At 35.9% G+C, this 24,194-nt stretch overlaps 1 protein-coding gene and 2 pseudogenes across 1 annotated transcript; 2 read left to right on the top strand and 1 right to left on the bottom strand.

Annotated features, from left to right (window-relative positions):
- The first annotated feature begins 337 nt into the window (after positions 1–337).
- Positions 338–17,248, top strand: LOC141816472 (uncharacterized). Its single transcript, XM_074704245.1, has 13 exons — positions 338–590; positions 5,812–6,232; positions 8,710–8,956; positions 10,085–10,197; positions 10,386–10,465; positions 10,541–10,682; positions 10,808–10,888; positions 11,759–11,863; positions 13,862–14,044; positions 14,898–14,990; positions 16,568–16,707; positions 16,790–16,856; positions 16,945–17,248. Exons 2-13 carry the CDS (start codon positions 5,840–5,842, stop codon positions 17,062–17,064), a joined length of 1,764 nt encoding a protein of 587 aa, XP_074560346.1. The 5' UTR covers positions 338–590; positions 5,812–5,839; the 3' UTR covers positions 17,065–17,248.
- Positions 17,249–19,195: 1,947 nt separating this feature from the next.
- Positions 19,196–21,419, bottom strand: LOC141816471 (protein MICROTUBULE BINDING PROTEIN 2C-like; annotated as a pseudogene).
- A 1,194-nt stretch (positions 21,420–22,613) lies between these two features.
- On the top strand, positions 22,614–23,976 carry LOC141816469 (zinc finger BED domain-containing protein RICESLEEPER 3-like; annotated as a pseudogene).
- Positions 23,977–24,194: the final 218 nt, after the last annotated feature.

Genomic DNA, 24,194 nt, shown 5'->3' with positions numbered 1-24,194 from the left:
TCATTGTTATTTTAGTGAGACATATTTGTGTCACATAAGCATTTATATATATAACATTAAATAATACTAAATTTTAAAATTACTTCTTTAATTATATTGCAAAAAAAAAAAACTTTCATACAAATCCATCGCTTCTAGAATATTAGAAGCCAATATTTATATATTTTAACTCATATTATTTCTAGGTGGTTAATTAACAGATATTTATTCTAATTAATGACAAAAGTTATTTATTTATTAAGAAATAGTTGCTGCGAAACGTTTTTCTTTAATTTTATTTTTTAATGCGTGAGAGAAAGTTTTAATTTGGTAAAAACAGAACGGAATGGACGAGGAGGGGAAGTTATTCCGGAATCTTCTCTCCCTGTGACCGCGCGACCGAGCTCCTCTCCCGAACCCTCCGACTCGCGCCTCTCCCGTTTCTCTTCGTAACGCGCCGCCGTCTGCTTCGTTGTTGCTCCGCCAACTGCTCCATCTGCCTGCTCCGCCACCTGCTCCACCACCTGCTCCGTCGGCCGTCGCTGCTCCGTCGCCTGATCCGTCTGTTAGGTGACCTCTGCTGCTGCTACGTTGTCTGATCCGCCTGTTAGGTAATCTCTGTTGCCTGGTATTTTTCGGTCCCCTTCCTCCCAGCTGCATTCGACCCCTCTCAGTTCCAGTCTTCAATCTGTTGGTGTCACCCGAATAACTATCATTGGATCCGATCGAATCATATCAATCTATATACCTAGATTTATTTGTGTGATGAGGCTTGTGCACTTCTTTAGAATTATTAGTGAGAAGAATTAAAGTTTGTTTCTTTATATCTCCTCTCCCTGTGCTGGACTGACTGGATCTGTAGAGAAGCTTTAGGCTCAGAATTGGGAAATGAAGTTTGTGACTTCAATCAACTGCTGCCTTTTGAATACTCACCACATTTTGCTTGGATACTTTAATCAAGAAACAGATTAATTATACAAATCAGTAGCTGTTCTCATAATTTTTTTGGCCTCATGTTCATATACGCTTATTCTTGGTTACTTGGAATATCACAGCAATGTAGATCTTCGTGGAACATTCGTAATTATGCAGATAGTTGTTTTGATAAGTTGATCAAAGAGATTAAGTTAGGTTAGTTGCTATATCTGGTATGTGTGAAATTGTTCAGCATTTACCAAATATACAAGTTAACTTGGCATGACCAAGGTGGTTGATGGCTTGATGGCATGAGGAGCGAGTCGAGGGGCTCAGTGCATTCGAGGAATGAGTAGTTTGACAAGAGAAAATCTCAAGGCTCGGAAAGACTATGAGAGATGTGAGTGAAGTAACGTGTATACAAGGGATGGGGATAGATGCCAACTTAAATGAACTCGACCTTAGATGTAGTGGCAGTCAGGGTTTCATTCAATTGGTATAGGAAGTTAGTCTGGCCAAGAAACTCAATACCTAAGTGTTTTGGGGTTTGTGGTTTGATGAGTTAACTACTATTTAGCAAACAAATAAAATATTTGGTAATCAACTACCTAGTCGACTTAGATCCTTTGGCATGAGAATATAATATTTTCTAGTCGACTGAGCAGTCAACTCAGAACCAATCACTCGATTCATATGAGGTCTAATCAACCGGTGCTACAACGATCAATTCAAATAAAGCGAAGATGGAAGGAGCAATAATAAAATTCAGATTAGATATTGTAGAGCAATCGACTGATAGTTAACTAGTTGTTGATTGATATTTGCCACCTCAACGTAATGGTAGGAAAAGTTAGAATCCAAGAAGAAGGCTATAAAAAGAGCTCAGGAGTTGCAAAAATTCAACAACAATCAAGTGTTATTAACGCCCAAACTTTGTATTTTCTTTATGCTTTATTGTAATGCTTCTCCTCAATCTTGTAACTCATTGAGTGTTGAAGTAAGAGGGTTTTTCCACCTTCTGTGCTATTGAGAAGGAGAAAGCACAGAGGTGTTCTTGGGAGTAATCCACCTAAAGGATTATAAACTGTGGATGAAGGAGAAAGTATAGAGGTGTTCTCGGAGAGTGATCCACCTAAAGGATCATTTGTTGTGGACTAGGAGTCTAGAAGTTGCCGAACCACGTTAAAGAGTCGTGTTGTCTGGTTTACTTTTATTTGTGTTCTTTAATTTCTATTGCCTATATCTTTAGAACACTAACATCGTAGAAAAGTAGTATTTACCCCCCTCTACTACACCGGTCATTGATTGAACACGCTCCAACAAATCTTTGTTGCTAACTCTAATGGGATTATGATGGAAGATCCTTTTGTGCATTGGATCATCCTCTTCTTTTTATTGATATATTTTGTGAATCTAGCTCAGTTGATAATTTCTTGTGGTCAAGTTGCTACAAGGAATAAAACCTCTTGATCTTATTGTATTATGGTATCTTGTACATTTCTTAGCTAAAGATGGTCAGATTTGGTGTTGCAGGCTCCAAATGTGTCTTTTACTGAACAATGACTCATGATACAATTATCTGTGTTCTTTAATTATAGTTTCAGTAGGATTTGATGTTGATCATGAATGTTCTATTTTGTAGGAACTATGATAATTGTAAAGAGAACACCAAACCTCTACAGGCGTGTGTTTTAGTAGGATTTGATGTAGATCATGAATGTTCGATTTTGTAGGAATTGTGATAATTGTAAAGAGAACACCAAACCTCTACAGCCATGTGTTTTTTCCTTAGCTTTTATGTTTTTTTGTAACTATAAATGATTTCAATTAGTTCACAAGGCAATTGAACTATTTTAATGTAGATGGATGACAAAACTTGAGCAACTATTATTCACACATGCACATCACTAAATCTATTATTTGGACCCTTTGATAGACATATAAAAGCAATCTTTTTTAGCCAGAGACTCAGGAATAGAAGCATCAAGTGAGAGGGATTATATTAGGAATATTTTAAATAGAAGTCAGTGATATTGTGTTCAACAAATTTGGATGAAAACCCATTTGTCTTTGAGCAATTATGTGAAATGCCGATTAATGATGGCTTTATATGTCTAACAGTAAACATGTTTGGTTAGAGAGCTAGTACTTATGTTTCTAATAATAGTTGGTCGTAAGGAGAGGATTAGACTTAATTGGCCGAATATTCTATAGATCATTTCAAACTGTTCATCATTACTTTAAGATTGTTGTAGCAACAACTCTGAAATTGTACAAGCAAGTTAAGAGAATCCAACCAATCTACACTTATACAAATACTGAGAAATGAAACATTTATCCATATTTAAGGTAAACTATATATATATATATATATATTATTTTTTCATGCATTAATTTAAACTATTGGAAAAATGTATACATTAGCTCACTATGCATAGGATTGTATTGTAGCACTAGATGAAGCTCATGTTGTTGCAATTGTGCCTCCTAAGATGCAAGGAAGTTTTGGTGGCCGAAATGTGTAACATAGTGTGTTGACTGCTATCACTTATGGCTTAAAATTTCTATATGCTAGTTGGAAAGGAATGACACATAGTACTCGTTTCATAACTAATGCCTTATTGAGAACAGGTGGACTTAAAATTGCTGAATATATTATATAGCACTCTTACTAAATAAGTTATATACTGTATATAAAACTTTCTTTCACTTCATTTTCATTTAATTTCAAAGGAAACAAAATAAAAAATGAACCAAATTTCAAACTTATTCCTTTTTCACATCTTTCTATCTAATAAGTGGAATAAATTGACAATTTTTTTTCTTATTTTCAAGCTAATACATTTGTTAAATGTGATTAGAATTTATACACTTATTTTCCCCTAGAAAAATTTGAGCAAAAGTCTCAAGAAGATCTTATTTTTCTCAGAAGAAGAAAAATCAAACAAGGTCTCTTCTTTCAAAAATGTATGAATAGAATCCATTTTAGTGAATTTTATAGGGAAAAAAACTCTTGAACCTTGTTAGAGTTGACCATCGAGGTTCAAAGTCTATTAAAGACTTACTACTCAGTGAGAATTTAACTCATGACCACTTGAGAAGTAAAACCCAACCTCTATCAATATGGTAAGTGTAGCTCATGTAGTTATAATTGGAAAGTAATAGTATTAATAGCTATATTTTGTTTCAATTTTATTCTAAAGTAATAAGATGGTGAAATATTATTTTCCTCACTTAAATTAAAAAGGGCAGTCCGGTGCACGAAGCTCCCGCCATGCGGGGTCCGGGGAAAGGATCCATTGTACGCAGCTTTACCTTGCCTTTGGCAAGAGGCTGTTTCCAAGATTTGAACCCGTGACCTCTAGGTCACATGGCAGCAACCTTACTGTTGCGCCAAGGCTCCCCTTCAATTCAATAGTATTTGAATCCTCACTTAAATTATTTAATAGTATTTGCTTCCTTTCCATTTCATTCAAATAAATAAGATAATAAACATGAATTAGGAGTATAATATTTTTTTCGTTTCATCACTTAAATTATTTATTATTTCTTCAATTTCTTGTTGTACTTGAGCCATTGGGCTGACCTACCCTTAATTGAGCTTTTCTACAATGGTAATCAAGATGATACCATGTCAGTCATGCTGATCCAACATTGAGATAACCTTGCAACATAAGTCAATTCTCGTCATGACTTGCAAATAAAGCCTAAGTGGAAAAGAGAATCTGTTTCCACCCATTGATTTGAGGGATTTGAGACCTCGATTTTTGATTCCCTTCCTTGGGAGGGAAGCTACGGATGATCCGAGGTAGTTTATATAAGATTTTGAATCCAGTTGAGTTGCTATAGCTGTTGGCCAATCATAGAAAGAGGTGTCTGATTGTTTTTTCCCCACTCCTTTGGGGATTGTGTTATAGGAGAAATATGGCAAGGAGAAATATGTCAATTGTTTCACTACCTTCTTCCTTTTTTTGGTTGTTCTGCAGTAAAAAGTTGAGGTTTTATAGGGTAGTTCATTATGTTATTAGATTCTTGTTAATTTCAGCAACCTGAAACACTGAATGAAGAGATCAGTTCTTTAAGAATATTGGTAGGAAGATCATTTTAGCTTGTAATGTTTGTTTTCTTTCTTAACTGCCTTTAGTGAAGTATTTTTTTATTTTTTTGTTTATTCCTCCCCTCCCCTTATGAAATAGAAGTTATATACTAATTATATTGTGGAAAACGTCCAATCTCCTTGAAAGTTCAACACTTACACTGGTTAATGTGTTTTACTTAATAAGTGACTGCAAAATGAAATTTCTTTTTCTGAAAAGCTGACTTTGCTTGATCTGTGTTGGAGGACAGGATGCTTCAGATATGAGGATTTGAGTATCCACCTTTTGTTTCTTTAAGGAAAAGTTTATAAACAAACAAACAATGCATCAACTCATGCAAACTTCAGCATGAGTATCAACTTCAGTTGTTATTGCAAAAAGCTGAAAATACAAATTTTCATATGCCTTTAGTAAAATAAAGTAAAATTGGAATTATTCAAATACTAAAGGCAGGTGCTTGCTTCCTGTGAATTGTAATGAGTCTAAGGAAATATTTGGAAGAAAAATCATAGTTATCACATATGAAATCTTTGTTGTTTTGTATGAACCCTGATGTGATAAGGAAATTAGAAATGTCTTGCAGATAAGAGTATTCTACTTTGAATATTGAGCTATAAAATATCTTTCTTAGATGATAAGTACTCTGAAAGATATTTTTAAAGCATCTTACATTATTTAGTTGCACATGTTTTTAGAACAAGCAGGAAGCATCATAAGCTAATCTTGCCATGAAAATTTCTTAAGAAAGTATATGAACTAAGTTTCTTTTTTGTGCATGTCCAGCAATACCATTGTTACGGTTAATTCTTTTGTTTTGCAGCTTGTAAGCACATCAAAATCCAATCACAATGGCTATGATTGATGAACCATTGTATCCAATTGCCATCTTGATAGATGAGTTGAAAAATGAAGACATACAGCTGCGCTTAAATTCCATCCGCAGGTTATCTACCATTGCTCGTGCACTTGGGGAAGAAAGAACTAGAAAAGAACTGATACCCTTTCTTAGTGAAAACAATGATGATGATGATGAGGTGCTTCTTGCCATGGCTGAAGAGTTGGGGGTGTTCATTCCATATGTGGGTGGTATAGAATATGCTCATGTTTTGTTCCCTCCTCTGGAAACATTATGCACTGTGGAGGAAGCTTGTGTTAGAGACAAAGCAATTAAATCTCTTTGTAGGATTGGGGCTCAGATGAAGGAAAGTGATGTGGTGGAGTGGTTCATTCCCTTAGTAAAGGTAACCAAAATGATCCATTCTTTATTCCGATTGTTTAACTATTATTATCATTGTTGTTTACTTGACCATTACAGACTTGTATGCATTCATCAAATATATTTTGTACCGTTTTCTTACATATTGATGATTCTGTGTTTTCTTACATTGGATTTTATGTTGTTTTATGCACATCCATTTTATGGAAAATGGGTATGTTAGATTTTTAGTTCCCAAGCTACTTGTTTTCTTTCTGTTTATTATGGTTATAACTGGACAAAATAGCATTATGATTACTATCTTGCATGCAATGATAATTTTGTGAAGAGTCAGCTAGATAAATGGATCATAAAGAGGAACCAAATATTGGGTCTGCTATTAATTTCAATGACCAATTGATTCAATTATTGTTTCTATTATGTTTAGAAGAGAAGAGTAGAAACTCAAGTGGTGTTTATACTTGATGCTGTTAATTGAATAGTTTTCCTACTAGTCTCTTATAGTTCCTTGGTTTAAACAATAATTTCCACTATCCTAGCATACTATAACATCAAATATTAGTATCCACGAGAATATAAACTCTCTTTCTTCTAACATATTGGTCTCCTCAAGCATTTCAAGTATATATTTCCATTGAAAGATATAAATATCTCCCGCCTAACTCAGCAATCCTCTATGCATGTAAATTACTTAAGCTTACCAAGATCCTTAGTTTGGAATACCAGTGAAGATATACTTTGATTCTTATAATCCTACTAAATTATCACCAATAATAATAATATCATCCACATAAACAACAAAGATACACTTCTTAGGCCCCCTCCCTGGGCACGGCGAGATGGTTAGAGGTGCGGCGGTTGAATTCCGACATCGAGGGTTCGATTCTCCAGCAGTGCATTTATCGGGCGCCTGCAATGCTCGAAAACCTGGTGTGTTGGACCGCTAGGTTGCGGGCCCTGGTGGCGGAATGTGGTGCTGGACCGTTTACCCCCGGATTAGTCAGGTTGTAAGATCTGCATACCGAGTTAGCAAAAAAAAGGATACACTTCTTAGAGTGAAAGGTACGATAAAATAATGAGTGATCTGATCTATTTTTAATTATCTCAATTGCCTTAGGAGATTACTTCAGCCCATAGATAGACTACTTTTATTTATGCCATATCTGGCCATATCTGGCCATATCTGGCCATGAAATCAATACGAAGGATCCAAATCTGGCCTTTGTATTGATTTCAGAAGACACAATAATCATGCAATCTTTGGTCAAACTGCTGAAGAACCCTGTTGCTGAAAAGAAATCCACTATAATTTGTTTTATCCTTAAGAAAATATGCAGAAAGAATAGAAATTTGAAACCATTGTTCATTACAAAGTCAATTCAGTCTGTAAATGGATAACGACACTAACCAAAGCAGCAAATTGATGAGGTTTCCAAGAATGTGTTGCTGGGATAATGGTGTGAGAGTCTGCTGCTTGTGCCATCTGCTTTAACCTTCTTCAAGGTTGTCAAGAATAGGGGGATGAGCTATCAAGTGGCAGAGGCTCTGCAGGAACCACTCAGGGGAAGAAAGATGAAGCTGCTGCTTGCTGGAGTCTCACTCGACGGTATCAAGCAAGATCACATGCACTTTTTTGTGTGAGTCCATGAGTTGCTCAGAACAGAGGGAACTCAAGAACCATAAATCCAAGGGTGTGTTGCTGGGATAATGGTGGGAGAGTCTGCTGCCTGTGCCATCTGCTCTAATCTGCTTCAAGGTTGTCAAGAATAAGGGGTCCAACTGTCAAGTGGCAGAGGCTATCAACTGCAGGAGCCACACAGGGGAAGAAAGGCGGAGTTGCTTCTTGCTGGAGTCTCACTCGCCGTGTCAAGCAAGGTCACATGCACTTCTTTTTGTGGGTCCATAAGTAGCTCAGAACAGAGGAAACTCACAAACCAGGAATTCAAGGGTGTGAGTCTGCTGCTTGTGCCATCTGCTCTAATCTGCTTCAAGGTTGTCAAGAATAGGGTGACCAGCTATCAAGTGGCAGAGGCTATCGTCTTCAGGAGCCGATCTGGAGAAGCAAGGTGGAACTGCTACTTGCTGGAGTCATACTTGATGGTGTCAATCAAGATCACATGCACTTTTTTGTGTGGTTCCACGGGTAGCTCAACACAGAGAGAACTCACGAACCAGGAATCTAATGATGGTGAACATGGAATGAGATTACTTGGCAAATGGGAAGGGAGCAAATTGATGATAGCCTCTGCTACTATATTTAATGTGATGGGAGAAATATTTGGGTTCATCTTATCCTATGTGGTCTCCTCTACCTTGATGTAGATTACTATTATCGTTCCTTTTACATTTATACCCTGCAAATTGGTACATTTACAATTAGCCTTATTCGATTTACAATTTGGTCCTCAATGCTTATAACTTGTATTCCATAGCATTTATAAGCTGCTTATCTGACAAAGGTTTCTCTCTTGATTTCTTAATCATGCCCTTTTTTTCTTCCAGAGACTAGCTGCTGGTGAGTGGTTCACTGCCAGGGTTTCGTCTTGTGGATTGTTTCACATTGCTTATCCAAGCGCGACTGAGTTGCTCAAGGCAGAATTGCGGTCTATATATGGGCAATTATGTCAAGATGATATGCCTATGGTTAGAAGATCTGCCACATCAAATCTTGGAAAATTTGCTGCTACAGTAGAACCAAACAATCTGAAGACAGATATCATGTCTGTATTCAATGACCTAACTCAAGATGGTAAACATCTTGGTGCTGTTCGATTTATAGCTACTTCCTTGATACTTAATTTGAGTTTCCTTTTGAGCCAGCTGGTTGAACAAGAAATTAGTCTCTTATGGTGTAGATAAGTTTGCTTTAACTTTGTAAACCATACTGCTTCATGATCATTATAATCAACTCGAGTTAATCTCAATTGTTTTGGTTGGCTACTTGCATTTCACCCCTTGATATGATTAATAATTATACTAATAGGTTTTGACTTTTTTTTTACACTGGCTGTCAAAGCGTAATTCAATTCCGCTATTTAGGAATGACTATTTGGATCTTATTCCACTAGTACAGTTAAGAACCATATTATATAGCTTTTACATGTTTTTTATAAATTCACTCGGAAATATTGCTCTCCGAAATTTGACAATTCAACTCCATTTGATCAAGAATTGTGTTTTTTTTTTAGCTCATTTAGATATAACTTTTTTCCCCCAAATTTAAGAATTATCAAGGAAGATTGATGATATAGAGTTTGATGTGGTAGTGTCACAATTGTGTGATTATGAGTATGCAATGATATATGCTCCTTCTTGTCCGTCACCATTTTATGATATCCACTATCAGAAACTCCATGATGATATCAATGCTGTTATTTATATGGTAATATCATGGGCTTTTCTTTTAGTCTTGCCTATCATCATCCCAGCTTGTTCTTATTAAAATGAGTTCTGTTTCCAACAAAAGAGATCTGGCCTACCATGCTACAAATGGCAGTCTTCAATAATTATCCATTTCTAAATTATGGAGTGTGAGTATGATCACTTCTGCAAAGTTGATTTCTTATTCCCTAATGCTGTGCAATGTAAACCTAGTGTATCTTATTTGCTTATCACAAAGTAACTTCAACTTTGATGGAATGAAGCCTTATTTATGACACTGTTCCTGTGATTTTGGGTGTTGGTTTCTCTCTGTGCCCTGGATTTTTACACCCTTCCTTGTTGATTATTTGTAAATTGCATGATTCTGGTGGCTATCTTTAGTATTGGCGAGTTTGCTTTAATGGAAACCATACTAATGTTACCTGGTGCAGTAAGTTTCCTTTTTCTTCTTGTATGTCATGTATGTATAATGCTTGTTGAGTACATTTTGTGTCAGATCAAGATTCAGTCCGCTTGTTGGCTGTTGAGGGCTGTGCTGCCCTTGGGAAGTTATTGGAACCACAAGATTGCGTTGCACACATTCTTCCAGTCATTGTTAATTTCTCCCAGGTAGATATTCTTTTTAACCAACTTGAAATAGATACAATATATGCCGTATGGTTGCATGCCTATACATATGCTTCATACCTTATGCAATTTGATGACTGATTCGGCTTATGGTTCTTGTTCTTTTTGCATGTTCTTAGCTAATTTTTAGCACATTTCCAGATAGTGTAATAAGTACACCTTTTGAATAGGATAAATCATGGCGTGTGCGCTATATGGTTGCTAATCAGTTATATGAACTTTGTGAAGCTGTTGGATCTGAATCTACAAGGTAAAGGGGATTTTGTATATCAAAAGATTACCTTTTTCTTATGCTTCATCTGAGATTATATCTTATCTATTGAAGCTCTGATTTGGTGCCTGCTTATGTACGGCTTCTTCGAGACAATGAGGCTGAAGTGCGCATAGCTGCTGCTGGAAAAGTGACTAAATTTTGCTGGATCTTGAACTCTCAACTTGCAATCCAGCATATTCTCCCTTGTGTGAAGGTATTGACCGGTCTAGCATGGTGATATTCATTTCATCTATGTGAGGTTCCCTGGTTACATGCCTAGAAACTATTGTTTGTTCGACTGGCTATGTTTTGTAAGCTTTCTATGTCTGCCTTCTGCAGGAATTATCATCTGATTCTTCCCAGCATGTACGGTCTGCTTTGGCTTCGGTTATTATGGGAATGGCTCCGGTCTTGGGGAAGGTATTGATACTATTTGTTTAAATTGGAGAAGGCCATGAATAGGCTTTTGAATGCATTTTTTTGTTATTTCATGATTGGTACTTTGTCTTCTTAATTTGTTTCATGTTACTTTTATGGTCTAGTACCACATTTATATAGTCTTAACTTATTCGGATTTGCATCATGATATCAGTTTCGGCTAGGAAACAATAAGGATGGAATCTTTAAGTGTTGGGCTTTTCTTTTACTCTTTAAGTTTGTGTAATCAAATGGTTGTTGATCTATCATTAAGTGTTTGGCTTTTCTGTTGTGCTTATGTTTGTGAAACCAAATGGATTGAATTGTTAAGCTATAGTTAAATGTTTGGCTTTTCTCTTATGCTTAAGTTTGTGAAATTAAATGGATTGAATTGTTAATTTGGTCAAGGCTTTCCACATATAGTGCACATTGTTGCCTTCCAGATGTAGGTTTTAATGAGGGATTATTATTTCTTCTTCTTGCTGGCTTTTGGCTTGTTTTAATATGAATATATTAATTAACAATTTAATCTCATTTATAGTAGATTGTCTTTTGTCTGACAAACTTTTTGTTTGATGATAACCAAATACATGAAACTCTATTTTCATCATCTGTAGAATAAGTCTTCTGTCAAACTATTTATTGACCAACCTTTTCTCTTCATGTTGGTATTTTTGCTCAATTGTGACTTAATACCTCTATACCTACCAATCTACACTTTCATATGATGGTTATCATGAAAAATTTGAATAGCATCAGTTGAATGATTTCATGGTTTCCTTTTTTTACTTGATATTTATGTGTTAGCGTCATTTGTCATATGTTCTTCAATATGATTGTTTCAGATATCTAACATTTGATGCATTTGTGTAGGATGCTACTATCGAACAACTTCTTCCAATTTTTCTGTCTCTGCTCAAAGACGAATTCCCAGATGTCCGACTCAATATCATCAGCAAACTTGAGCAAGTTAATCAGGTGGGCAAACATTTTGGTTGGGATTCTTTCCTCCTTTTATATGCATTCCCTTTGCAAGAAGTCCTCACTACTGCATGGAATTTCCTATCAGAACAATAAAGTATTCCACATTACCGTTTTGTATTCTTAGCTGCATATATGCTATGTGGATCTGCATATAAAAATACACAAATTCATACAAAGAGGAGATTTGATTAGATTAGAGAAATCATTTTTAACACAAAGACTTCATCAGGACAAAATATATAGGCTGTTTTATACCTCAAGGTAGTTTACCTGGGGAGAATGGGATGACAAACAAAATGGCCTTTTTAAAATAAATCTGTTCATTGGTATGTAACACAATTTTATTTTGTTTCTACTTTACTTTTCTTAATACACAATCTATCATGCCTGAAAGCCTATTGTAAAAGCCTAAAAAGAGATTGCTTTACATTGCTCTTGGAGTCTATGAAATAATACAAGTTTTCTCCTATACTTGTCTAGTCTCATAGCGAGATCGGTGATTGAAGTGCATGATTCATACCCATTAAAGTGATATCGGAGCCCAACCTCATTCCATTTTCTCCACCATTGCTACCCTCTTCCTTTTACTAAGATTGACTTCATTATCTCTGTAGTTACATCAACTATAACTCTCACTGCTACAGGGTGTGACATATCAATTGATGTGAAAGTGAGTGGGGTATTATTGATGCAACATTAACCCTTATACCAATTGATGCAACACTAAATTTAAACCCTTAAATCACCCATAACATGAAGAGAAATAAAATTTCACCCAGAGACCCAGAGGAAAAACTCTCATAAAGAGAATCAAAAGCAGCCTATATGGGATCCTAAACTCTTTATAGATTGGCTAAGGCTTATTTTTCATAAAATAAAAAATCAGAATAAAACCTCTTATTAACTTTTTCTAAACATTAAACAACTTTTTTTAAAAAAAATCCCACTATTTTCTAAGAAATAAAATTGGCTATAAAAATTTGAATGACTTAGACAACATTGAGCTTTTCTTTTAAACAGGATTTGAAACTCTTGACTGCATTAGTTATACTATCATTTGATTAAATTATAATTTATGAATTATTAAGTTATAAATTTTTTGACTTGTAGATATAATGTACTAAAGTTATAAAGTTACAATTTATAGGACTTTTAATTTAATTAAATTGATTAATTTCTTAATTTCTATGTGATAATTAATTTGTATTGCTTTATTGTTTTTGCTGAGGATATCTAGGCTTCAATGCTAATCTCTTCCTTCAGATTTTTCAACCCAGAATAATCTTTGGGAATTTTTTTTCTTCTATGTTTCTTCCTGTTTCAAGTTGCAGAATTGTTTGCAGGCTTATGTGGATATCCTGTGTGAATTGCTTCTTGCTTCATGGCGTTTAAGGAAAAAGCTTGGAAAGAGTTGGTCCAACACTTGTGAATAAGTGGAATTTGCTGTTCTAGCATAGGCAGTTACGCGATAACAAAAGCTTTGGATTATTCATCTACTCATACTATGTAAACTTGTTCTGATGCTGTTTGGGCTGGGTAAAATTTGAGTTCTGCCTAATTAGTTATTAGATGTTTTGTCTCTTCAAATCAAATTGTAGGATGATCTTTTAGATAAGGTCCTCTTCTGTGATCTACATCTGTTGTTGTTGGATCTTAACCAGCATTTGTTGCTCCTTCAATGCACAGCACTCTATTTGATCTACTTCATCTGGTGCACTTTTTTCTTTATTGTAGTTGTTAGACTAGCTTTTCCCCCTAGTTTGGAGTTCATCTAGCAATGAGTTTTGGTTGGCAAAGAGGCTATTCCATGTATTTAACATAAACCATGGGTCCCATCGATTATTACATTTGAACCATTAAAATGATTGTTAAGATAGTTTTTGCTACTTTCTAGTTATGCTTGAAAATGCTGTATCTATTGCTTGGCTGCTTAATGCTGAAAAAATTGTTTCTGAAAACTTCATCTGACCACTAGGTAGGTATGTTATGCAGGTAATTGGAATCGATCTGCTTTCCCAGTCTTTGCTGCCAGCTATTGTTGAGCTTGCAGAAGATAGACACTGGCGAGTTCGGCTTGCCATAATTGAGTATATCCCTCTGTTGGCGAGTCAGTTGGGAGTTGGTTTTTTCAATGATAAACTTGGTGTTCTTTGCATGCAGTGGTTTGAAGATAAGGTATCCTATTTTATGTCACTGCTTGACTCAAATTCCATTGGGCCTTTGACTTTGTGCTTTTGTTTCTGGCTATGGGCAGTATCATGTCTATTTGCAGGAATGATGTTATTCTTGTTTTGACTAGATCCCCTTGTTTGAAAATTACCTTGTTTCACATTGTTTCATCTTCACTATTGCCCTTGAGCTCTTACATTCCATCCCACAGATAAATGTGCATGTGTGCATGTGATCTCTTACTGGTGATTTAGCCTTGTAGAGTCCAATGGAGTGATAAGACTCACCCAAATTATTCGCACAAACATGACTTGATGATAATATGCATGTGATCTTTCTGCAAATTTGATGTCTATAGCTTTTGGTATAATATTCTAAACTGCCTTTTTTGCTTGAGGGGCTGACGTTCTTGTTTTATTAATTTCACAATGTTCACAAAGTTGAAATGCACATGTAATATAAATTAAATTTTCAAATGGATCTCTGTCTACTTTTATTGGGTTTAAAGTGCTGTGCATGCGTCTGAATTTGATTTGCAAGTCTGTGTGCTTTCTGTACATTACACACAGTATGGTTTATCTTGGTACCTCTTATAATCTCTAGTTTCACTATCTTTATGCTTGTTTACCAAGGCACCACAGGAAAAATAAGCAATCTTTTTTGCTCACAAGACAAACTTGATTGCCTACTTAATCAAGAAAATGGATTGCTGTGACACTTAACCTGTAAACTGTGGAATAAAATGAACTGAAGTGCTATGGAAGATCATCTATCCATGCCTCTTTTTTGTATCAGATGAGCCATCATGCGTTCATAGACTTCTGTTTAATAACCTGGTAACTTCATTTTATTCTCACAGGTCTTCTCTATTCGAGAGGCAGCTGCTAATAACTTAAAGTGTCTTGCTGAGGAATTTGGCCCAGAATGGGCGATGCAACACATAGTGCCACAGGTATTTAATTACACAATACATTTCCTTCTTCCATGTTTCTGTTGTCACCGCCTATCCAAGTGTATGATTGCTGCAGTTATCCTTTCTAAACTGATCGGTAAACTCAGCCTTTATAGCTGTGTAATTATAAAATTCTTCCTGATTGTCAAGCCTGGCGACTCTTAGAGGAGTTGGTCAGGTCAAATTTGGTCACCATGGTGAAATGCCAGCATTGACTAATTTGCCGCATATAACCTAATAGATTTTGTTTAGTGCACTGCTTTTGCATGTTTTTAGAGGTTCACGTGGTTCATAAGTGTTTAGTTTTACAATTTAAACATCAAAGTATTATATCCTACTGGTTCAGTAGAGGCCTTGTTGCACTGGTATATATGACAAGGGTTTATCAATTTGTTCTGGCGGCAATCCACGGGACAACACAACTAAGATGGGTGTATTAACGCCGTAAGCTGCCAGTTTTATGTCGTCCTCATGCCTTGTGCATGCGATTGTAAAGTATCCTTGTCAAATCACATCTTTTGTTTTAATACGATCTCCAGTCCTGCTGAACCTGTGGGAAGGAAAAAAGAAAATGCATAGTTAATCATCATTCCTGTTGGGTGGCATGCAAAAGTGTAGAAGTAGAAGGTTTATAAGCTGCTGTTTGTTGATGCCTGGCATTTAGTCCCACATGTTGGTCCTGGCAGAAAGAAGGTTTATCAGGTGGTCCTTCCTTGTGTCCATCATTTACTCCAATTTCTTGTTCCATGTCAGTTCTGATATCAAAAGGAAGTAATGTTTGAATGAGAGAAAAAGGGAAAACTGTATTATATTCCTTCTACTTATCCTGTTTACTTGGATGGAACCAAAGGTGAAAGCAAACTAATGCAACTTATGTCATGTATACTTGACACTGTCTTTCCCTCCACTTCTACTCATGATTTTTAAAAGGAATTGAGTTGCTTTATTTTCTCTTCCAAAAAAACAATGGATCTCATATTCCTATTTTCTGTATGTCTAATTCCTTTGATTTATTCTCATTTTCATTCAAGTAAACACCACATTAGATATCATTAGAAGCTTTCTACTGCCCTCTTATTAAATTGCTTAAATCTTTTTCCTTTTCCATGAACCAACCACATAAAACTTTGTTCAAGATTTGCATCCTATTTTTCTGGCGTATCTTATTTCTCACAAAAGATTGCCAGTTCTCTCCTACAGTCTTCTTTAATCCCCAAAAGAACCTTAGAATTGGTATCTACAGTATGCTCCTGGCGCCTCTTCCATTTCCCTATGCAATTTTGTTTAGCAAGCATTAAAAGGCAACACTATCCACGATTCTATTTTACCACTATGCTTATATATCATTTCCCTATGTAATTTTGGTGTATCCAAACTAACCATTTTGATCAATTTGTCCTCTTAAAGGGATGAGATTTTTCTCTTCGGCATTCTCTCTACCACAAAAATAGTGTTGATACCTTTCATGCAAATACTAATATTTTACACAGTACTTTCATATTAAATTCAAGGTTGGTTGCTCTTATTTGATTAATTTATTTATTCAAGAATCTAACATGCTCTCTGGCTTTTACTAGTTGCTGGATAAAATAAGCAACCAACATTATCTGCATCGCATGACAATTCTACAAGCAATCTCTCTTCTAGCTCCTGTCCTGGGTTCTAATATAACTTGCCAAAAGCTTTTGCCTGTAATCATTACTGCCTCAAGGGATGGGTAAACTGACAAACAAAGTCGCTCATTTCTTATTTTTCAAAATTGACTGATCATCACCTGTGTCGTTCCTTGGCAAATCCAGGGTTCCAAACATTAAATTCAATGTGGCGAAGGTCCTCCAGTTGCTGATACCTATATTTGACCACTCTGTAAGCATTAATAGAATGCCAGCTGAGCTTCTGTATCAGTTATCTCTCTAGTATGTTTTGATCAGTCAATTCTGGTAACTAATCACAGGTGGTGCAGCAGACTGTTCGCCCGTGTCTTGTTGAACTTAGCGAGGACCCAGATGTCGATGTGAGGTATTTCGCCAACCAAGCACTTCAGGCTTGTGACTCTGTGATGATGTCAAGCTAGAGAGTGCTCTAGCACCCAATTCTGTGTTTGTTTCCCAATGCTCCATTTCAGAGTTCTGATGAGATTTAATGTTTACTATGTGTTACTCATGATAAGTTGCAATATCGAGTACTTGTCACCGATTGCGTGCCTTGCGTTTTGGAGCCGGTAATTTTAGAAACAAGATGATTTTGTTTTTCTATCATTTAGAGAAATGGTGCATTGGAACTACTTGTTATGTACAGATTTAAGATTGTTGTTTGATACTCAGGTTAATTACCACTTACTGAACTGTACTAAGGACCTTGTTGCAGGACCTGTGCTCCAGCATTTGGAAGAAAGCATATGCTAGATGCCATCTCAAATCAGTAGGCAAAGGTTTCCCTGCGACGAACAACAAGGGTGAAGAACTGGAAGTTGATCGACGAGTGCTTCAACAAAGGCTGAAGCAGCGAACTGGGCAGAACTGATTGAGAGATCACAAAGTATTTAGACAGTTGATCTATGAGTATTTTTATAGAGTAATGAGGCTGCTCGATAAGATCTCACACTCAAAAGTGATGAACCAAAAGCGATGCGACCTTAATTCAAGAATGAGCTACGGATAGAGGTAATAGCTGGATTAGTTGTGAAGTTAAAACTAAGAAATTGAATGCTTAGGGTACATAAGAGCGAAATTTAAAATTGCAGTAGTTTGCTAGGGCAAAACTTTCTCAAGAGAGGAAGAGAGTTGAAGAAGGTAATTGGGTGAGCAATTCAAACTAATTAAAGAGTCATCGACAATTTTCAAGCAAGAACAAAACTTGTAATTAGGCTTTTGATAGACATGGCCAAAGAACCTCAATGCAAAAGGTTCTTCAGTCACTGTAACAGGAGGTTGGAAGAGAACAGATACCTTAAACAAAGTGAAAACAATGACTGAAATAGAACTATTGAACAAACTTGTAGTGATTGGAATAGTCATGTTATTCTCTACAGTCTTGGAGAGTTTGCTAGGAGAATCAACAGGTTAGAAGCATTATCTTGATTTCGTTTATGAGCTCGAAGGCTCGATGAGGATCTTGCCGACTAAAGAAAAATATTTTGATAGTGTTCTGAATTCTAAAAGTAGTTTATCTTGTTTAATGTTAGTATTATCTTATGCTTTACTAGGTTAAATTGTTTAGTCCACAAGCCTATTTAGGATGGAGAAAGTATACATCTGAGGATCAAGAAATCTCTAACCCAATACTGGAGAGGCACAAGTCTCTCGCTCGCCCAAAGTACCTCCAAGACGAGGACTAGGACAAGAAGCTGCCGCCATCTAGTTAACCTTAACCTTCGCTGTTGTCAACTATCTAGTTAACCTTAATCTTCATGGACTTTTACTAACCTACTGAGACTTTTTGAACTCTACCAATTTGCCAAGACATTCTTGAATTTCAGCCAAGTATTTGCATTTGCACACTTGATAAACCTATCAGAATCACAAGACAAGCCTAACTTAAATTCTTCACTAACCACATCAAAATAACCCCATTGAACTTGATAAAGATGGACAACAAGTGCCAAGAGAATGCTCTTCGGCGAGGTATGCCTACCACCCAAAGAAAGAAAGATCTCTTGCGAAGGTCCAACCTCCGACTAACTCGAGCAATCAAGCCATCCCAATGTGCCCTCTTAAGCTGACCCACACCAACATTGAAACCCAAATGCCTTCTCGCAATCAAGTTTGATGATCACAAATAAGTTTGCCACTAGTTAATGACCAGGTAAGCCTCCTGTCGCATAAAGAGATGTCTTCAAGTTCTTGCTCCACCAGCCATTCCTAAAGGAGGCCCGAGGCACACTGACTCGACTCCTTGATCAGTTCAGCAACCCCTTCAAATCCAGAGTGCAATTGAAATCCTTGCATACAACACAAAGACTAAAAACACCCAAGTGTTAAGTTAATATTGTGGACAAAATGAAGAGTCCAGAAAAAAAACATATGAAACACCAATAACTTACCAGGTAGCTACATAACTTCTCCGAAATATATATTCGAGTGAAGCATCGTGTGAAACGGCAAAACATCGACAATCTTGGGGGCGAAATGGCTTTATCTAGTGGATTGGATATTAACATTAAAGCACCCATCATGTCATAGATTACTACAAAAAGACATTACAATCTAATCACCATCACATTCACACTGATCCAAATATCAAACTGTTAGATTATGAGGGCTTGAAGCTGTAGCCTAGCCTCAGCTGCTCTAGCTAGCAACTCCTCGGTTGGATTCTCTTTTGCAGCAGCAACTGCTGCAACATAGGCTGCTCTTGTCTCTTCCAGTTTCTCGGACGCAATATCATCCATGTCACTCTGTTTGCACATCAATGAAATTTATGCTCATCCTCATTCAACAACCAACAAATAGAGACAAAGTGTTATAGTGAAGCAAAGCGTTTAGGCATTTATCAATTTCATTTTTTGCGTGCTACAAAATTTCATTTGTTATCTGCTGCAAGCAAGTGTTTCCATACGGATTATCGCAAGCTACATTAATAGTCACAAAACTTATTAATGCACATACTACTTTGTTTAGTTTAGTCATCACAACTTTGCTAAACTGTTATTCTGAATTAATTGGTACAATAGTTTCTCAAGTGTACAGATAACTAGTTTGTGGATGCTGCCAAATTTTATTCCTTAGAAAAGAAAACCTTATGTGAAAGTTTTATGAACAGATATTTGCAAACCATACAAAGAATTATTCAAGCAAATTCCCATCAGTCTCACTGTGAAGCCAAAAAACTGATAAGTGACTAGAATTGAAGTCCCTCCTACTACAAAGCTAACCTAATCATTTAGATCGTCCGATAAAAGTAACAAATGGGCCATTGCACCACCTTTCTCAATTGGTTCTTTGACTCAACCTTCCCAAGAACCTAATCACAATGATAATCAAAGACACACCTAAACAGGGGATAGAATGGGCATCTACTACTGAAAGAAAACCAAGCTAAATTTAACAATACTATGTGTTTATGCATATTGGCTGAAGCAACTAGCAAGTGAGGCTTTATACAAATAATTCCTAAGATTCCTGAAAAATGATTAAAAAAATGAGCTCACCCCTAATTTACAGTTTCTTATCATAGGTTTAGCAAATCAAATTCCAAACATCAGTCATTTTTTACTTTCTTCTGTTGGTAAGACCAAATTGTGCTCCATGGAACATACATAAATTAATAATGACGTAAGAAGGAAACAGCCAAACAACCATCAATTAAAGGAGAGGAAAACTCACTAAAACTGGAAGAGGTTCCAAACTGTACGAATATAAACTTGCATCATGGTGAATAGATGAATGATCTGCAGATAACTTCAAAAATTTGCATCAATTTGGTAATCTCATGGTCCATAGAGACTCTCTCTCCTTGAAGTTCCTCAATTTTCTTGTTAGACATTTGAGCTTCCCAAGTCAGTCTCTCCAGAGTTGCTTGCTTGTCTGCCAGACTGTTCTGTAGATTAAATGAAGAATGCCCTCATACTAAATCAATAAGTGACTATTTCCTAAGATATTAAGCAGTGGAAAATAAACGACAGTATCTTAAGAAAAAGCTCCTACTAACATTTGGCAATCACAGGAACTGATAGCTGAAATGCACCAGCCAAGTTAGCATAATAATAGTTAGAAGAGTGAAGTTACAGGCCAATTTGTCAAGTTCTAGAGAACTGCCAATAGCATCATAGAGACCCAAGATATGCCCATAAACCAGAAGAAAAAAAAGAGTGAAAATTGCAGAAGGAGAAATCATAGCAAGCAACAAAGAAGCAAAAAAGAAAAGAATGTTTTTTATGAATAATGACAAAACAGTAATGAACTTTCCAACTACAATTCCAAGTCTCATCTAGTTCTATAGATGTTATCATAAAGATAATTTTGCAATACTAGTGCATGTAATTACTACTTGGGAACTAATACAGCTTGTTGTTGTAGTCCAGAAAAGTGGCATAAAGTAATTTTAAATAATAGTGTGTACGATTACTACTTGGGAACTAACACAGCTTGTTGTTGCAGTGCATTAACAATTACCTAAGTGCACAACTCCAAAAACACAAAAAGATTGAAAGCAAATGTTCTCAGACTTATCAAGGAACTGTGATCTTTGACTATGATCATTACATGAGAAATGTATAGGAATGCTCATTATGTTCATGCACTTCAAGAAACATAACTTTCCCATAAAAATTGTAACAGTGGAATAAAATTGTATTGTGTGCACCTAAGGACATAATACCAATTTATGTACTCTAACACTAGAGCTGTCAAACGGGTTGACCCATGGTGGGGCGGGCCAACCCATCAAAAATCCAACATCCGCGCAGGGTGGGATGGGCCGACCCACCATCTCAGCGGATTGCAAAATCTTCAACCCAACTCAATTCAAAACGGATTACGGGTTAAACGGGTCAACCGACGGGCCTAAAAGAAATAAAACAAATAAAAAAATTTATTTACTCAGAATTCTTATTTTTTGCAATTTAATTTTGTGACTTACAATTATAGTCGTTAATTTGGATTGGGCCCGTCACTTCCTGCACTAGATGATTTGTGCCCGCCCCGCCAACTAATTTAAGCAAGTTAGGTTGAAAATTTATCCCTAAGCCATCTTTTGGAGGCCCTAAACTGGTCAACCCAAGCGGGTTGCGGGTTTTTAAGTGTAATTGTGTGAATGGTAAAGTAGGCCCACGAGCCTGGAAAAAAATTTAAAATAACTAATAAGTTAGAATTTACTGCATGTTATAGCTTATTTTAATATTTATTTTGCAATAAACCTAAATCCAATGGCTGATAAGCGGAAAACCTAGATCCAATGGCTGAGATAACGTAAGGGAAAACCTTTACTCTCTGTTTCTCTTCGCGTCCCTATCCCATTCCGTCGTTTGGTCATTCCCTTCGCTTTACTGCCTTGCTCCGTCGTTGGTCGTTCCCTTGCCTCCCATCTGCCTCGCTTTTGTCCTTCCCATCCGCCTTGCTCCGTCGTTCGTCGTTCCCTTGCCTCGGTGCCCTCCGCGCCTCCCCGTGAATCGCAAAAATTGAGAGAACGGCAATCCCTGATCTCCAAGCATGAATCTAATTCCCCCACTCCGGCAATCCCTTCTCCAAAACGAATCCCACTAGTCCGAACTACCGTGCTTGTTGTTTCTTTTTGTTTCACTGTTAGCTTGATTATCAAGCTTGGAATCCCTGCAATTAGCACTAATCTTTTCCCCCAATGTCGAACAAAATTTGTTTGCTTGTAGCGTTTGACTGATAATGACTGAAAATTAAACTGTAAAATACTTAATTTTTCTCATATGCCTCCTCCACACTCAAGAATTGAATTAGCTGCAAAATTATTTGAATTTTTTAAAGAATGGGGGATTGAGAAAAAAGTTTTCTCTTTGACATTGGATAATGCATCAGTAATGACAACATACAAGCTCATTTGAAAGAGCAACTCTCTTTGCATGATAGCTTATTGTGTGATGGTGAGTTTTTTCATGTTCGTTGTTCTGCTCATATATTAAATCTCATTGTTCAAGAAGGTTTGAAAGTTACTGTTGTAGCTTTGAATAAAATTAGAGAGTCAGTCAAGTATGTTAAAGGATCAGAAACTAGGATGAAGAAGTTTGGAGAATGTCTACAAACAGTTAGTAACATTGATACCAATATTGACTTACGATTGGATGTGTCTACTCATTGGAACTCAACATATTTAATGTTGGATAGTGCCATCATATATAAAAAAGCTTTTGCTTCTCTTTAATTCAAAGACGAGAATTAAAATATTGTCCTTCAAATGAATAGTGGAAAAGAGGAGAGAAAATTTGTAAGTTTCTGGAGCCATTTTATGACACTACTAATTTGATCTCTAGTCTTCTTATCCTACATCAAATTTGTATTTTATACAAGTTTAGAAGATTGAAGTTCTGTTAAGAGAAAACTTATCGAATGAAGACGAAGTGATAAGTTATATGTGTAAAAGAATGATGAAAAAGTTTGATAAGTATTGGATTCAATATAACATGGTGCTTGCATGTGGAGCTAATCTTGACCCACGAATAAAGCTTTCAATGTTGAAGTTTTTTTATTCAAAGGTTGAAAGTGATTTTTTTAAATGTCAAAAGAAGATGGAACTTGTGAAGACAAAATTGTATAAGCTTTTTAATCAGTATTCTAATACTAACAATACAAGTTCTTCACAATCACATTCTTCTTCTACCACACATATACATCCGCAAAGTAAAGGAGTTAAAAGAAAGAACAAAAGAATCTTTGATGTAAGTACTTAAATATTTTTTTCTTGTATTCTTTAATTGATTTATATTTTCTTGTTTACTATTCCAATTAATATAGGAAATGATGGCATATGAGAGCCAAACAATTACAAGTGCTGAAAAATCTCAATTGGATCTCTATTTGGAGGAGCCAAAACTTGAATTCGCATATTATCAAGATTTGGATGTTTTGGAACATTGGAAGAATCAAAAGCATCGATGCCCAACCCTTGCACTAATGGCTTGTGATGTTTTAGCTATTCCTATAACTACTGTTGCATTAGAATCAACTTTTTCCATTAGTGCTCATGTGCTTACCAAGTATAAAAGTTGCACCCTTCATGAAAAAGTGCAAGCTCTTATTTGCACTTGTAATTGGTTACATGATTATACTATTGGTAATTTTGTTTACTTTAGTGTTTTTGACTTAGTTGATATATTAATTTATTGTGATTTTATTTTTAACTATCTCCATCTTTGTGTTTTTTATATGTAGATAAAGGTAATGAAGACAATGTAAGTATCAAAACAATATTATCCAAGTGGGGATCAAATACTCTAGAAGAGAATATTAATGAAGAGAAAGGAGATGGAGGAGAATTAGAAGAATTTGATATGAATGATGTCCTGATTGATGAAATTTAAAAAATATTATATTATTTGTTTAGTTTTATAGATTTTTTTGAACTATTTGGTTATGTAAATGATACTTGATGTTGGAATTTGAGTTTCATTAGAAACATAGACCCTCTTTGTTGTGGTGAAGTCTTGGTAAGTTTCATATTTTTTTATTAAATGTGCATTGTTGGTTAAATATGAGTTTTGGTGAATTATTGGAGTCCTTGTGAAGTCTTGGTTAAATA

This window comes from Curcuma longa, unplaced genomic scaffold, assembly GCF_044706935.1.
Source record: "Curcuma longa cultivar G26 ecotype Majalengka, Jawa Barat unplaced genomic scaffold, ITB_CL_G26_1.1 contig_16832, whole genome shotgun sequence".
NCBI classification, from domain to species: Eukaryota; Viridiplantae; Streptophyta; class Magnoliopsida; order Zingiberales; family Zingiberaceae; genus Curcuma; species Curcuma longa.
Note: the sequence above shows the minus strand (reverse complement) of the source record. Positions and strands in the feature narration are given on the sequence as shown.